The sequence below is a fragment of the Geospiza fortis genome, unplaced genomic scaffold, assembly GCF_000277835.1.
Source record: "Geospiza fortis unplaced genomic scaffold, GeoFor_1.0 scaffold97, whole genome shotgun sequence".
In the NCBI taxonomy this organism is placed as follows: domain Eukaryota; kingdom Metazoa; phylum Chordata; class Aves; order Passeriformes; family Thraupidae; genus Geospiza; species Geospiza fortis.
In genome coordinates this window covers 3,355,258-3,372,810 of record NW_005054343.1, presented here as the reverse complement: position 1 = coordinate 3,372,810, position 17,553 = coordinate 3,355,258, and the positions used below count along the sequence as shown (strand labels likewise).

The 17,553-nt window shown below is 46.7% G+C and overlaps 1 protein-coding gene across 1 annotated transcript in view; it reads right to left on the bottom strand.

Moving 5' to 3' along the window:
* ATP6V0D1 (ATPase H+ transporting V0 subunit d1) overlaps positions 1 to 17,552 on the bottom strand; it is a gene marked incomplete at its 5' end in the record, with an annotated part of 33,789 nt that extends 16,237 nt beyond the window's left edge. The window contains 2 exons of the mRNA XM_005422749.2: positions 8,129 to 8,300; positions 17,477 to 17,552. Of these exons, the coding sequence (XP_005422806.2) occupies positions 8,129 to 8,300; positions 17,477 to 17,552 (248 nt within the window). The remainder of the gene's footprint in view (positions 1 to 8,128; positions 8,301 to 17,476) is intronic.
* Between the last annotated feature and the right edge of the window lies 1 nt (position 17,553).

Below are 17,553 nucleotides of genomic sequence, written 5' to 3'. Positions count from 1 at the left end.
TAGATCAACAAGACCATTTGAGAGCAAAGAGTTATAACTTCACAGTACTACAGAGGCTGTGGCAGCCTTTCAAAACCAAGTATCCAGGAATGTTCTCAGCATTAATCTATATTTAGCTGTATCTCCACATGATTTTCACCATCCTCTAGTCTAGATCTCTAGGGATACTGACCTCAGTTTTCCACTGGTATCATCTGTTAACTTACATGCAGTGATACAGTGTTGGCTGCATTAAACACTAAAGAGAAAAAAGCTACAAGAAATACTTTTAATTTCAAGGCTTTGTGAATTTGACTCAGTGCTTCTGATCTCTAAAAACCCCTTGAAACATCAGGGAATGTTTTGAGCAGCTTGCAGCCTGGTGCAAGAATCTCTGGTTACCTAAACTTGACGTCTCAAAGTTTGAGAAACACGAGGCTGATACGCAAAGCTGAGCCCTGGCACTCTGCACCATGTTGAACAGACTTCATTAAATTTTAAATATTGACCAAAACCATGTAATCATGCTGTTTTCCCAGGGACCAGCTGCAGAAGTCAAATTTGCATAAAGTTTTTCTTATCTTACCTGTAAAACACAAACCCCACAACATTCCATGGATATAAAATAAGAGGAAAGGCTGCACTGTTCACATGATGCCCCAAACTGTCTCCAATAGCTAGGAAACCTGAATGAGTTTAGAGGCCTAAAAGCCTTTACCTGCTTCTCAGTGAATGTGTGGTCTGGACCCAGCCAATGTGCACAACATCTCTGTGCATACAGATCTGCTGCCAGCAGAAGCCAAGAAAATTCATCATCCCATCTGACATGCAGTAAACTATAGGAGGTAGACACAAGATTTAGCTCAGCCTCTAAATATTGCGGTACTTATTCAAAGTTCTACACAAGTGTTTGCTAGACTTCAAACTAGCTTACAGAATGGACCTGGGAGAGGGGACTAGGACCCAAGATGCCCCCAGGAAGCCTTCAGAAGTAGTGCTCTTGGCCTCCAGACCTTCCCTGGCTGAACTTTTCAGTCTAGAGTATTGGGTGAGGCAAATCAATGGAAAGGTAAAAGGAAAACAAAAGCTGCTAAGGTCAAGCATGAAATACCTTGGGAATGGTTTCAGTCGAGGAATGAAGCGTGTTACATGTAAACAGAATTGCTCAGTGAGTGCACACTCAGCTGAAGGCAGTGCACATGGGTTTTCTTCTGGAAAAGCTGCAGTCACACAAATTGATTTGAGCAGCATTGATAACCTCCTCATACACACTCTATTCCCTTCTTGTTTTATGCCTCTAACAGACATTCTCTTCAGTCTGTTGAGGAAAAGACTGTAAGAAGGAGCATGGGGGAAGTCAAGGACTGTTCCTGCAGACTCACCAGAGAAATTCGGCTATAAACAGAGCCCAAGAAGATACAGAAGTCCACACACTGCCTGTGGATGACGCTGCATGAGCTTGGACAGGGATGATATCCAGGGGCAATAAATTCTCACCTAATCACCCAGAGCCTGCATGCTAGAGCCCTTTCTCAGACTCTGCAGAGTTTCACAGAAAACCTCCACAAGTGACACACGAGCTGAAATCTGGAGCTCATCACTTGCTTTTTGAGCATCTTTACTGCCACCAGTAACATTTTGTTAGCTTTTCTGATCACTACCACTGCTCACTGTTTGCCAGGCACTGTGGTAACACACCATGAAGAACAGTGCTGCTCCATAGCAGAAAGTTAGGTTGTTCCCATTCAAATCCACTGGCCAAATGAAATGTTTTTCAGGCACCAGAAAAAAAAAAAGCAGCATTTTAATATAATATGCAGTGAAACACACCTTTGAAAGATTCCCTTTCTAATGAGGGCACCCGCAGTGACACCATGACTCCACAGTCACCACCATGCAACCTAGTCCATCATCACAGACATTGGTTCTGGGAAACCAGTATGAGACCAGCATCCTTTGGGAATGCAGGTGAGCAGATGCAGCTCTGATGCCACCATCCAGAGGACACAAATCGCTGATCATTTCCAGACCATTAGCTATGCCCTCTAATTTTGAATATTGCATAATCCCTCCAAGAACTTGGCTTATCAGTTCAACTTTGCACTCCCTGCAAACACGGAAGCTGTTTGTCAGAAACCTGTGCTGCTTTGCCAAAACAATCTCTGCCAGAAAAGGCTCTTAAACCTTTTATTGCAGAATCCCCAGCCACTACGGTAATTTTTGCTTCCTAACCTCATTGCCACCAAGGAACCTGACTGAAATAGTATAATGTAATTTTAAATGCAGCAGCATTAGGAAAGATCCTTCAGACTGTTGGACTTGTCACAATGAATTACACCTAAAGCATTTGAAGGGTTTTTTCTTTCTGCAGGAAAGGATTTCAAAAGGATACAGTCATATTTTGTAACCTCCACAGTTATGCCAGGATGCAAACTCCAGTACATTTAGAATGAAGACAGACAACTTCCTACTCCAGAGAAGAAGATTAGTGCTCTTCAGCTTAAGTAGCAATTGAAAAATTTGGCACCAGAAAAACCACTGCTGCAAAATTAAAATTAAATTCAAAGTTGTTAAGCAGCAACTAGATCTATCCAGTGCAGGGTGGAGGCAGAGCAGGACTGGGTCAGGGAGAAGGTAACAGAGGGAAGTGTCAGTGAAGAAAAGGCACACACAAGGGGAAAAGGTACATGCAGCCTCATCAAAAACACATCTTGTGACCACAAAAACAGACTGAAAGCCAAGTTCCCAGCTGCATCCTCGGGGCAAAAAAAGAACCTGGTTCCCAGCCCTCACAGGCTGGTAAGATAAAGATAAAAGATGACCTAGTCTGTCCTCTAGATGACAGGCTCGATCACAGATTTGTAAGATGTATTTAGACCCAGCCTGCCCCTAGCCCTCAGTCCCACGGCACACTCAGTGCCCATAGTCGCCAGCAGCTCCCCCACTGAAGAGAAGACCAAACCCTTCTCTGCCCATCAGTTTGCTGAGAGGGGACCCAACAGCTGCCAGGGCCTTGACACTGGTCTGCTGCAAAGCCAGACTTCCCAGAGCAGGGAAGAGACTGTTGAAGAAATGGGGAGGGGAAAAAAACTCAAAACAAACCCCAAACAAAAAACCCACACACACAAAAACCAAACAAACCAACCCAAAAAACCCACTAAACCCTTTTCCCTGCCACTGGAAAAAGACTAAAGCTGACAATCTGATCAGGCTACAGCAGGCTGGAGTCAGGATTCTTTATCATAACATTGCTCCTATCTAAACCATATACAGGAACACTGGAAGGAAGGAGAGACAGGCCATGGCACCATGTCAGGCTAACACAAAGAACAAAGCCTGTACAGAAGGGCAAGGCAGCACATCACTAAGAAGAACCTAAAACCCACTTCCATCCCACAAGTCAATATGTGCTTGTTGAATTCAGGAAGTGGCTTTTGCTGTTTCAAGAACACTTAATACCTGTTTGTTGCTGCCCTACAGAACATCACTGCATTCCCCCAGCTGAACAGTCCATTGTTTGTGTTGGAGCAGAGATGTTAACAGACAATTTGTGCCCTATCACTCAGAACCTACCGTGGCTGGCTGAAAGGCATGGGGAAGCACCAGCAGACTTCCAGCAAGGAGCAGCGTGGCAAGATGCAGAGCTAGCAGGTGTGTTATGGAGACTGCAGGAGCTCAGCAAGCTGAGCTTTCTGCTTGCAGTGGCAGAGGCTGCCAGCTACAGCCACCACTTGAAAAAACAAATTGAGGAAGTTGGCTGATTTCCCTTATTTTGGTACTAAGAACACAACACTTGCCACAGAAGAGTTCCTGGAGAGAACCAGAGCCAGGAAAGAGTCAGTGTGGTGCCAGGAGAGGAGCACAACAGGACAAAAAAAAAAAAAATCAGTGTCAGCAAGTGAGCTGGGGAACAAAGATCTTACTTTGGGGTTGCTGCCTAGCCGCGTTCTGGGGTCAGTTTTGTTCCTGTGCTTTTAAACACTGTCCTTTCCCCTGTGCTCAGGACAGAGGTTAACTCCTGCCCACCTCCCCAGGTGAACATCCTCCCCCAGGCTGTGCACCTGGGGACAGGAAGCACGGGGCTGGAGTGCCACCTTCCGGCAAGCAACCGGCAGCGCGGCCTCCCCTCCCTGCGCCGGGCATGGAGCACGCACCCTCTGCTCCAGAGCCCCTGCACTGCCCCCACTGCTGCTTCTCCTTTCCCTGGCCTCACTTACTGCCTGGGCTGCTTCACAGAGGCGAGTGAAATGACACGGTATCATTCCACCTGGGACAAACAGCATGGCTCCTGGCAGGTTGGTGCCGGGGCCAGAGGAGACAAGAACCACAGCTGCTCCCACAGTCAGACATTTCCCCAGATCTCAGCAATGTGTCCTGAGTCAGGTCAGAGCATCCTCAAAAAATAAGCACAACAGTCACCCGATGATCCACTCAAAACCACCTCAAAGGTTACGAAGGACATTCAGGAAGGAGACAGTTTGACTGTTTTTTAAGTGCTTGATCCACCTCCTGGCATCAGCCATGCACAGTGTGGCCACTACCAATGACTGTTAAGAGGCCCCAGTGGGCCCATCTTGTGTGAGGTTATCCAGAATTCCTAAGAAGGCCAAAAAGGTAAGTACATACAAAGACATCCAAGCAGCAATGAGCTTCAAAGCTGAACTGGACATGCTACAAAACATTTCCTTCCAATTTGAGCCAGACACACCTCCTACAAACCCACTCAATTTAAAAAATCTCTGTTTACAACTCAGAAGAGGTCTCAGTGAACTCAAGCTTTCCAGCCCTGCTCAAACTTTCCACATCTTTCTACTATTTTTTATTTCACTTCAGCCTGTATACTATTAGCACACAGATACATCCAGTTGAGTACAATTTCTTCTTCTCACCACCTGGTGCCTCAATTGCCTTGAGCTGTCTACCAGAGGCAGTCTTTATCACTTCCTGCTCAAGTCTCATTAACTATCCTGAAAAAATGGAGTGGGAAACAGTCATGTTCAAAAGGCAAAGACAAATCATCCCCTACCTATGTGTGTGCGCCCAGAAAGAAAAATCAAGAGGCAAAGGCTGGTCCCAGTGTCCCCCAGGCAGGCAGGATCACACAGTACCTCTGGGTGCACAAGCACAAAACTCCCAGCACCGCCAACGTCCTTTGGCTGAACACTTTTACAGTGCTGCCTCCATACATGCCTGAGCTAGATGAAAACCACTGGCATAAGTATGTGCTACCAGCTCCAAAGAGAGCTGTTCTCCACTCCAACTATTTGGGACACACATGGGAAGTTTTATGCTGTCAGCAGACAAAACCTCTGGAATTTCTGTCCCCTGCCCCAAAACAAGGGACAGTTTAAGGGAACACAGTCTGAAAGGCAGCCTAAGAAGTCACAGCCTAAGAAGCCTCTTTTCTACTAGGCCTGTCACAAAAATACTAGGTTTATCAAGAGAAGATACTAAGACCACTGGGCAAAAGCAGCACCTTCTCCACACTCCTTGTGGTTCACTGTATCATGTTTTAACCTGCCTGTAGAGTCATTACAAGTTATTAGAGTTTCTAATACCCTGATAGTGACTCCCACCTTGGACCAGTCAAAGCTGGTTAACACCTTCTCTACTTCAACAATACTCCACTGGTATGCTGAGTGCAGACCCAGAGGAGACCCCTCCATCAGTGATGCAGCAGAACCACAACAAAACCCAACTGAACACTTGACCTCCTTGCACAAAAGACTCTACAAGAGTGCAGACATTCCATATGGAAAAACAACTTTCTCCTGCTTCACCTTTTGCCTTCCTCTAGGCAGCACTGCAGACAATGGCATTAAAGCAAATCTTGTGGGTAGAAAGGAAAATCAGAGATAACAGTGAAGACAACTTGAGAAAGGAACATTCTGTGCTGAATAGAAACAATATATTCAAAAAGAGATTATGCAGTAGCAAGAGACAGAGGTATCTGCACAGAATCATGTTTTGCTGTAGAGAACTCATCAAAATCAGAATGACAGAAGCAGAACAAGATCAAAGCTAAATCTAGTTGAGGGCAGAACACCAGTTTTAAAAAGTGATTCCAACAGCTGGTAAGAACCAGCCTTTCTGATTACACAAGATGTCCAAGGTCTTCTTGAAAACACAAAGTGGATGTAGACACTGGATAAAGATCAACAGGACTGAACTTAAGAGGAACTGGATTTCCATGGCCATCCACAGCCTTCCTATCAAGTCAGGCAGTGTGTAACCAAGGCAGGCCTGGTCTGAGACCATTCAGCTCATACTTGCCACACACTGGTTATTAAAGTGAGACTCTTAGGCAACAGCAAAGTGTTAAAGTCTGCAAGATACTGCTGTGCTGCCCAAACCATTGCCTTTAAACAGATATGACAGAAGCATTAGTGATTACGGTAATTCCATGGAGACATTTTCATAATCCTGTAAAACAGCAAAGGAAAAGCAACAGTGGAGGACCACCCTCCTAATACTGCCAAGCTCAAACAGCACTGATGTCTTGACAGAAAATTCAAGATGGGCAAAGAGGTGTTTTAAGAGTTAACTTAAGTTTGAGAGAATAGAAGAGATTGCTCCATATAGCTAAGATGATGAATTAGAAATTGCTTCATACATTGGAAACACTGCTGCAAAATGGGAGCTTAGTGATGTTTTGCTCCGTGTTTAGGTCCAAACATGAAAACTCTAAATATTTTACTGACAAGCTTATAAGTAAAAACTATTTCTCAGAAAACAGGAAAGGCTTAGGAGACAGCTTTAACACACTGACACTGAAAATAATAGATATGAGCCACTGGGTTAGAAAGTGAGATAGCAGTAGCACCCAGACACAGAAAGGAGTGAACACAAAGGCAGGTGGCAGAGAGACAGGTGTTTACTCAATATTTGCAAATGCAGGAGATGCCACAGATAGATGAAAATTTAAAATTTTTCCATTAACCACAAAGATCTTTCTACATCAGCCTGCATCATTCAAAAACTTGTAGCTGGTAAGCAGCATAACAGACAACTGCCAAAAATGCATGATTAAATATCACTTGCCAGAGCAGTTGTGATGACCCCAGGCTCACTGTATCAGAGGTGATACACTGACTATCCCACTTGAGAATAGAGTATGATCTCCTTCTCACAAATGCAAGTTAAAGTCACATTCTACTAAACCAGAAACTCACTTTTGTCCTCGAGGCATCTCCTTGGTGGTTAGAGGAGACCATTGGCTGTGTAGTTTGCAAGCTAAACTAGAGCTTACAGAAATATAGACTAAGGAAAGGAAAAAAGTCAATTTTACTTCCATGTTTCAGATGCCAGCTAGAACAACTAGCATCCCTCTGTCACTAACAATTCCATTTTGTTACCGAACAAACCAAGAGCAGCACACTGGGAAGCAGAGGGTTGTACAAAAGCTCTGGGAGAAGATACCTCAAGACTGCTGGGCTATTTCAAGCTTTTCACATCAGCTGAACCTGCTGTGGAAGCCCCATGTGTTTCCACCAACTGACAGAGACATGCTGAGGCTGCTGCAGCACTCTGTTCCCCTGCTGCTCATTTCAGGTCCTGCCTTCCCCTAGTGCTGGCATTTGCTGGATCCCACTGAGCTGTCCAAGAAAAACAAACCAGTCAAAGGTCAACCCCAAAAGGGAAAAGTTGTTCAATTTCTGGCCAGCTCAACTCCCTGAATCAGTTTGTGTGGAGCCAGAGGATGGGGCCAGAGTCCCTGGGGTGGGACAGCAGAATCACATCAGCCCTGATGAAGGCTGTCAGTGGCTCAGAACTAGCATTACTCCTGTAATGCACACACATGGCATGCCTACGTTTTGCAGCAGGACCACAGTTTTTAAAAAACCAAGAACATTTAACACAAGGGACAAAGATAAATGGTAGGTCTAAAAGACTGGATCAGTACTGCAATGGAAGGCAGCCAAGCAGCTGTACCAATGGAGCACATGCTCCCTGGGAACAGAAGCCTTTAATAACACAGTGATACGACGCTGCTGCTTTGAGACCTCCAGATACAGTCACACCCATTTCATTCAAGAAGCTGCATAAAACACAGCAGGCTCAGGGCTGAGAGTAGAAAGCTGGTCTGAGAACTCTCAAGTCTGGAAGAACAGCAGCATTTCAAATGCTGCTCAAACCAGCTGGTACTCACGTGATAAAGTCCAGAAAACTTGCCAGGGGCTCATAGGCGTGGTTCCTCATGTGACGGAACTCCACCACCATCTTCTCCTTCAGCTTGTCATCGATGACGGACACAGTGAGCGGGGACGCTTCATTGGCCAGGAAGTTCCCATAGTCTGTGCTCTGGAGGTGCAGTTTCAAGTCTGAAAACGAAAGAAAAATTCCACTCTAGATGGTTTTGGGCTGGGTTTGGGGGTTTTTTTTCAACATAGCCAAGAAAGCTGCTGCTCAGCACTTCTCAAGGCACTCTCTTCTCTGAAAGATCACCTAGACAAATCCCACGTGTTAGGTCATATATTTGTTCTCAGTTTTATCATGGACAACAAATGCAGGAAAAGATCAGTGTTTCACCATATCAGCCTTGCCTCATCTTAAAGGCAAATCTGTGACACCATCTGTGTAACTGAGCACACACACTGGTGCCAGCTGTTCACTCTGCTAGGTCAAGGTGGAAGCTTACTGATTTTCTAGGAGGTACTTGCTAAAAATCCAGGGGGAGAAAAAAACCAAGTAACTTAAGCACTCCATCTAGCCAAAAGGGCTCTGGGTGCAGGCTCCTTTGAAAAAAATCACAACCAAGAACCTAACTGCATGCACAGCAAGTCTCCCCAGATACTAGTGATGTGCAAACATTTGTAAAGCTTTCAAAACCAAAAGGACAGAAACAGCAACTTAGAAATTATAAATCATCTTGGTCTTACATTATCAAAGCAGCCCAGCTAATTGTGCTGGTAAATAGAATTCAGGCATTAATAGTTAGAGAGGGACTAGTGAAGATGAAGGCCATTTAAATCCACCTCCCAGGGTAGGCAATCCCTGCGCAGGATGGAAGAACATGCTCAGAAGTCTTCCCTTTCTCCAGTTTCAAGCAGAGGAAACCTTTGTTTCCTCTCTTACCCCTGCTTGCAGGTCAGGTGCCCAACCAAGCTGCAGTCCTGGCCAACAAGCAACCACAACATGCTGAGTTCTGTCAAGATAAAAGCACTGTTTGAGCCAAAAGCATTTAAGTGTCTCTGTGGAAAAACTGAATCCAGAACTAAGGAACGTCATACAATCCTACTCCTCAAAGCTCTGCTCATTGCATTGGTACACAATGTTCATCTCCTTTCAGCTTCACCTCAGAGGGCCAGTTAGGCAATCAAGCATCCATCAGGGATTCAAGACCTTTAAGGGGTAAGGAGAGGAGCTGGAAGAGTTGAGTTAAACCAGATGTGAACACACCATCCAGAGAAAACAAAGGAAGACATTTCTCTCTGGTTTTTCTGAAGTAGCATTACTGAGGCTGCCTCTCACTTCCACTGAGCCATACGAGTCCTCAGCATTATGGCACAAGCATCCACAGCACCGAGGTCAGAGCAAGCACTCAGCCTGCTTTGAGGAGTTTGACTTTTTGACATTACACCCAGCCATAGAGAGCTGGAGAGCTCCTCCTCAGGCTCCAACCTGAGCTTGTACAGCTTGATACTGTTCTCAGCCCAAGGGATCAGGGGTCAAACAGCTTCCAAGCCAACTGACTCTTCTGGGTATTTCCAAGGAGCTCTAGCAAAGATGGTTTTGACCCAGCACTCCGTAGTTACAAAGATGTTCCCACTGCTCCGTGCTACAGAAAACAGATGGAGTTTATAGGGAAGGAAAATAAAGGCCAGAGACTTAAATACCACTCAGTTTGTCAGGTGCTCAAGGCCAGGCTGGGGCTTGGAGCAATCTGGTCTAATGAAAGGTGTCCCGGCCCATGGAAGGTTTGGAACAAGATGATCTTTAAGGTCCCTTCCACCCAAACCATTCAACAATTGCATGAATCCTGAACTACGTCTTAATGAGTTTTTGTACCACTTTTTAAAGCTCTTGAATAATAAACTTTGGAGTCTGAGTGGAAAGTAAGTTTCTGACAGATCAGGACTTTACTAGTCTGCTTTTAGCAGAAACTGGAGAAAACATGGAACAAAACAGATCAATTAATATGTTCAATGAATATGAGAGAAAAGCTCCTGGTAAGAGTATTATACCCATAAGCTCAGATTGCAAGAGAAGGCACAGGGAACTGCAGTAGTTGCATTCATATACCTCCTACTTGCAGTTCCCAGTAGTTGTGCAGAGCTCTAATGGAAGCTAAGTCTGCCCAAAAAGGCATGTGATGTTGTTTTGCAGCATACAGGACTTTGGAGAGGAAGCAGCTATTGCATATCCTCCCAGATCTGCCTTCAGTAGGGAAGCTGCCAAAGCTTGTTTCCTCAAGTCCAACACCATTGGTTTGTTTTGTTGTCATCACAACCTGAAACTCTGCTTTTGAGGTTGCAAGCAGCTCCTTTGCTATCATGTCACTAGATGCTACAGACTTGGGGACACAAAAAGAAGTTTGCTGTACTTCCCGGAAGTCAGAGCTGCACTGTATCTAGACCAGAGGCACACAGGCTGCAGTTGTGCCTTGCAGGCTCTCCAACAGCTCTGAGCAAGCTCCCATGAGCTGCTTGGCCGGAACATTTTGCCCTGCTCCATGAAGGGGTTGTGCCCCCAACTCCACAGCATGAGAGCCAGTACATTATGTTGCAACTGGAATAAGGGCCATGTTTATATAACACTTGGAATTCATTTTTACAAGGAAGGCCAGCCACAAACTGCAGAACTAAACTTTTCTGAATCTTTTAGCATCCAAGCAGACAAAACGGAACATATTTTCCAAAAATTGGACCGGATTTATGAACCCTGACTCAGTGCATCCCACAGTGTATCAGTGCTTTACACTAGCCTGTCCTCCTCCAGCTGCTGGGCTAGTCACCAAGCTTCAGCCAAGAGGGTTTGGGAGCTTTTAATAGGACTATTCACATGTCAAGCTTCTCAGATGAGAGCAAACTAATCCCGTGGTTTCACAAAGCCGCTGCCAGAAGAGCTGTCCCAGTAGCACGGTGACTAATAAATGGTCGCACTGCTGAGCAAGCCCCAAGCTCTCCAAAAGCTCAGGTTCCTAACACAAGCTTGGACTGAGCTGGAGTTGGCCTCTGGCAGCAAGAGCAGCACCGTGGCAGGGGCAGCTGCCAGAGATCCCACATGCTGCAGGTCGGTAAGACACTGGCTGCAAGGATTTGCAGCGCCTCTTCCCCAGCTGCTGCTGAAAAGGAGGGAGAGCTGCAGCTAGAGCCCAGCCCCTCCTGATGAGCTCTTCCAGATACCACATGGCATCAACGCAGTGATTGATTAAAGAGATACATTTGCCTGTTCTGGCGTTTTTCCAAGAGGTTCACACACTTTATGTAACAGACTGAGCCAGCATTTGGCAAGGCAGCGCTTGAATGACCACAAAACTTTTGTTCTCTCTCCTCCCCCGCAGAACCTAGGAAATTATGGCCAGGTCACTGCTCCCAGAAAGTTGCCTCGTACAAGAACACAACTGTTTGCCAGAATGAGAGTCTTTTTCAGCTGGGTAGGGTAGTGCTTGGGATTACCACGACATGTACTTACGGCCACCTCCTTTCAACTCTCAGATCAGGCCCTCTGGTTTTCATGCAGCTGCCTGTACATGAGCCACAAACACAACCAGAGCTTAATCAACACACTGCTATGCCAACACGTGGACATTTCAGACGACATCTTCACAAGAGACTTTATATCCACACGAATGCAACAATCCTCTCCTATAAGTTTGCTTTGACACAACAAGGAACCAAGTCATTAGTCTGTCAGACATCTGTCAGTCAAAGCCTTTCCTGTAAGCCCTGCTCAGACAGAGTGATCCATGGCCCCATCAGCTCAGACTTCCAACCCTTCCTTCTTTCCTGCTGTAACTGCATTGCAGAGCTCTGAATCAAGTTAAGGGCTCAAACACTTCCAAGCAAGGACTGATCTGTCTTCTCACGCACAGGCACAGAATCAGCTTCCGCAACTTCTGAGCTGAACTGATGTTTTCACAAAGATTATCTGCTGTGACCTCGACATCTTCCTCCAAAACACCTGGGGCCACCACCGCCTATATAGAAATTAAAATATCATTTGCCATTTCCCAGGCTGGAGGCAGTAAAGCAGCTGAGGGATTACACAGCAGTCTGCAGATGAGCTACATCGCCCACATCTGCCTTCAGGAGACTGCAGTCATTACCATTTGCCTTGTTGCTGTTTGTTTGGTCTGTTTATAGCCACCTCAGACACTCCTGAAGCTGATTCTCTGAAAATCTTGTTCAAGAAGAACTCAGAGACCCTTTGTTCCCTGCAGAATTTAAGACCTTTCCTGTGGTTGCACACCATCAGCAGTGACGTGCTACCTCTTCTTCTCTGTTGTCAGGCAGCAAATCTGAGCCACAGCGAGACACAGAGAAGCATCATCTTTGGCTCTTTCCTCCATCAGTATCTCACCTCTGACTTTTCACCAGTTTGAGATGCCCTAAGCACCAAAGAGCAGCCTGTGTTTCTAGCTCATCCCTTCCTGGGACTGAACTCACTCCACTCAGAGCTTCAAAACCAGCACAGCCAGGCTGCGCTCCATGAGGAGCCCCTCAACTAGGCAGCCCCTTCCTAATCTGTCCAAAAGGCAAGGTAACCTCTCCTCATCTGCCTGCATCCCCAATAAGCTTTTTTCTCCCTCCAAAAGCAGACTGCTGTAAGTCACTCTGTAACCTCAGAAGCCCAGTCAGGACATCAGCCCAGCACCTAGTGCAGGGGATAAGGGAGAGGCAACAAATCACTGAGAAACTAAAACAAACAGGGCAGAAAACAGTCTCATGCTGCAGGAGCTGACAGCTGAGGAAAAACAAGATGAAAGCACTGACCGGCTGCCGAGCAGCAATACCTGCCAGGAAACCCAGATGGCATCATCATCTAACAAGGGGCAGGACCCAAACAAGGGCTGAAGCTGCACCAGTACTGAGAAGCTGACCTCAGCTGCTGCTTGAAGTTTAGCTAGGAGAAGCCATGAAGCAGGTCTCTGCCTGGTAAGGGAGGCCAGAACAAACAGCTAAGAGCCTCTGCTGACCCCTGCAGGAAGCCAGTGACCACAGTGTTTGTTTGCCACCATGATCTAGCAGGCTATGGAAGTGCCATCATTCTTCCAATAAATGATGTTTTCCTGAAGCTTGATTTAACAGGAGAGTTGATGAAACAGCTACAGCCAGTGGTTACACCCATACAGGATGCAGGACAAAGCACCACAATTAGCAGGACAGCATTTTGGACACTGTTCTGTTGCTACACAAGAAGTGAGCATTCAGAGGACAGGAATGGTCTGTACTTTCCTCAGATCTCACCTTGCCTGTAGACTCTGCCTCCTTTGGCAGGAGAAAGCCCTTGGGGCCAGGGGTCAGTCCTGCTGCACAGTGCCAACACACAGGGGTCAGCTTTTCACACAGGGCCCCAAGATGTCAGGAGAGTGACAAATCATCATTGTGTGAATGTCAGTGAAAGGTCCCCAGCACACTAAGGCCCGGCTTCTACAGCCCCCGAGTTCAGACTGAACCACTCTTGGAGCTCAGGATGGATCTAAGCACGGCCACACCTTGCGACCATCAAATGGCCTCTCCCTGCTTGGTAGTACAGTAAAGGAGCTGCACAGGAAAGGATCGATGCTGATCCCCCTTCACACAGGTGAATATCCTGAGCTCCACCAAAAGCACTCTTGAAGTCAGTCTGGATCTCTGCAACACCCCCACACAAGAGAGGACACACTGCCCATGTGGTTATCCCAAAAGAGAAGCCTCACTCCAGCCTTCCTGGGGCCTAAATTCCAGGGCCACAGCGATAAAATGGAAAAGAGACGAGTAGCACAGCCTCCCCTGCTCTTCTCTCGTGAAAGGAGATGTGCTGAACACCTCAAAGCAATGGCAGCCTGCAGGGGAGAAAAAAGACCTTTGGGACAATGAAAACAAGAGCCCATACTCTACACAGCCTGGTGTACAGAAGACAAACTGCGTGGACAGATCCCACTCCTCCAAGTGCACACCACTGTTTACAAGTATCCCAGCTCTCAGCTGTGCCAGCTGCATGGACAGAGGCACAGGCACCCACAGAGTGGTGGTATTGAGATACACCGTCTCCAGAAGGCCTCTCCCAAAAGAGGCCCACAAGCTTGAGCCAACTCCCTGCCACTCCTCAGCCTCACTACCCAGCTAGAAGGAGACACATCCTGCTGCTGCATTTCACCCACCAATCACCTCTACAACACTGGCAAGTCAGAAAGAAAGCAGCTTTCTACACTGTTGCTGTGGAAGCAAGAAGAAGTAGTAGCAATAGGATGCTCATGAACACTGACCTAAGGGTAAAGACACTCCTGGTTTAAATGCTTTTGTGCACTTCTTGGGTTCTGCACACTTTTTGCAGAAGGGGTCTTTTCAGACCAACAGTAAAGCCAGTTGATAACCAACATTCCAGTCCCAGACTGAACTCTGCTGCTTAAAAGCATCACCACTGTTCAACTGCATCAACAGCTTTTCATTCTCCTGACAGAACATCAGACCCCTGACAGGCCACCACAGCTTCAAGAGCCGTAGATGACTCACCAATCTTCTGACAGTAGAAATCTGGGTGACTCCTAAGTTTGGCTGCCCCAAACAGACTCCACTCAAGCACAGATCCATGCTCACAGCACTAGAGCAGGGGAAAAGCAGCTCCAGGTCCTTCACTGACACCTTGTGTCAGAAGCAGGAACTGGAAACAACAGCGACCACCAGGCAGGTTCCAAACGCTCCCAGCTCATGTGTGCTGCTGCACAGGGCCTCAGCTGGGGAACAACCAGAGCATCAGGACTTTTGGAGCTGAAAGAAGGCATTAAACTGTTATTGCTAGAGGGTTTAAGAGAAAGCTTAAACCAAAACAGCTCTCACACACATACACTCAATCCATTTTTCTGCACTTCTTACAGCCAGCTCAGGAGCCTGGCTGACCACAGACAGCCCATTTGGCTGTTTCTGACTCAACAGTGGAGAGCTTGGATCAGATTACCTTGTGATCAGACAAGCAGAGACAACAGAGGATCATGCAGAAAAGCATGATTTCCTCCCTTCCAGCAGCACTAAACTGCCAGCCTAAGTCCTGAAGCAGACAAGTCAATCCCTTTATGCTTCCAGACTGATCTGGGCACACCAGAGGGAGCAGCATTTCAGACCTGGAAGCACAACGTCCTCCAAGCAGCCAGATACTCAATTCCCAGGGCCAGACCCAGAATAGCCTTGGTCCTTCAGGCTTTCTCTATGGCCAAGGCAACCACTTGCTCCAGAACTGGGACTAACTGCAGAGCCAGACATGTGAGAGGCAGCAGCAAAGACTAAACAGAGAGTAGAGAAGAATGTGTCAGTAATTTATGCCCCAGTACTTATTTTGGCTGCTAATACATCAGCCACTGCCTGGATTTAGGGCAGATGAGCATCTGGGAGGGAAGAAAACATGTTAAAAGACAGTGGAGCACAGAAAACAAATAATGAAATGGGAAAAGCAGCACTAAAATGACAGAGGAAAGAAATTGTTTGACCAGAGACCTATGTAAGTAATAAAGAACAATGCTCCTTTGAAGAAAAATCCCTCCCCAAAAGGGCACAGTGAGCCAAGGGAAGGAGCAACAAGACAGGCAGGGAATTTGGAAGAGCCTCCAGATTCTGAGTGAAGCGTGACCAAGAGCACAGCAGCTGCCACCACCAGAGAGCTGCTGGGGACAGAACAGCAACAATACCATGGCAAACATACAGGAACTCCAACGTGACTCATTCCAAACGCAGCCAACACCACTCCAAGGGAGAACCAGGCTGAAGCAGCTCGGTTCAGAAACTGAGAAACGGAGAGAAAAGAGAAGCTCCAAGTACAGAAGGACTCCAAAGAGGAAGTTATCTGCAGGAAAGGTGAAAAAGTCACAGTTCAGGGCATGCTGAGACTTGTGACTACCAAGAGAGCAGAAGTCACTCCCACTGCTCTCTTTCAGGCCCTGGGCTCCACAACAGGAATGACAGTGACTGCTGCAAGCAAAGAGCTGAAAAAAAAACGAAAAGTGGAAAAAGAGCTTCTGTCCTAAGCAAAAATATACTGGGGATTTTTAAGGTAGAGACTGGGGCACAACACAGCACTCTGTTCCATTCTATTGGTACCTGGAGCTGCTCACTCCAGCTAACCTACATCCAGGGTTCAGCTGGCCAGGGATACATCTAAAGTATCAATTAACCACTCAATATCAATTAACCACTCAATAATGATTGTCTAGATAAAACTGATGCTTAACTAAATTTTTAGAAGAAAAAAAATGATCAAATAATTATAGTTCCACTGATCGAAACAACCAAAATCTCTGGATATGTGTGTTTCTAGTTTATTTCAAGACAGGCCTGGTTTGAATCTTTGTGATTTGTGATCCAGGCTCTGTACACCAAAGAGTGAAAACTGTTAAGCAGGTCACTGATCAGAGAAACAGTTCAGCACCAACTAATTAAGACAATAAGCTGACCACAGGTGATGACAGAACTGCAGAATAGTTTAGGTTGGAAGGGACTTTCAAAGGGCATGCAATCCAACTGCCTGCAATGAGCAGGGACATCTTCAGCTAGACCGGGTTGTTTAGAGCTCCATTCAACCTGGCCTTGAATGTTTTCAATAATGGGGCATCCACCACCTCTCTGAACAACCTGTGCCAGTGTTTCACCTTCATAGTTAAAAAAGAAATCCTCACAGTTCTGCAAGTTTGTACACATTGATCTAGAAAAAAAAATATGACGGCTGGAAATCAGAATTAGCTTTGAAAGAGATCACCAAATCAGAGGCAACAGATAATTCACTGGTGAATTTACTCAGATGTGCACTAGATTTTTTTCCACTAGCGATCTTTCAATAACAGCAGGTACTTTCCTAGGTGACCTGATCTCCTTAAACACTAATCGTGGATATCAGGGATCTTAGATTATACCAATAACCTTATTCCAGGCCTTAAAAGGCTTCCTGCCCTTAAAGGAGCGAAGGCACAAACATGTCTCACCAGCAAGGCCTGTCAAAACCCACCAAGCTCCCAAAACCCGCAGGGTACAGCTACACGGCCACCTCAAGAAAGCAGCAGGAGCCCAAGTTCCCTCACAGCACGGTATGAGCTGCTGCAATCACACGGCCCGGGCTGACCAGGAAACTGAGTCAGCTGAGGCGGGGTGGAGGGCCAGGACAGGACACCGAGCAGCCATGGGGTAAAGAGAGAACAGCTCCTCATAAACGCCGCTATCGGCTCTTTGCCCCCCTGCCAGACAGCCCCTTCCCTCCCCTCGTCTCCCCACAGTCCCTCACCATCTCCCCTCAGCCTGGACATTCCCCTCAGGATGGCGGGGAGAGAGGGGGGGGCTGTCTCCGCTTGCCTCAGGCCTCCACCGCTACTCACCCTCCAGGCTCTCACACTGCACCAGGTTCACGTAGTCGCCTTGCCGGAGCACCCCCGCCTTAAAGCCGCGCACCAGC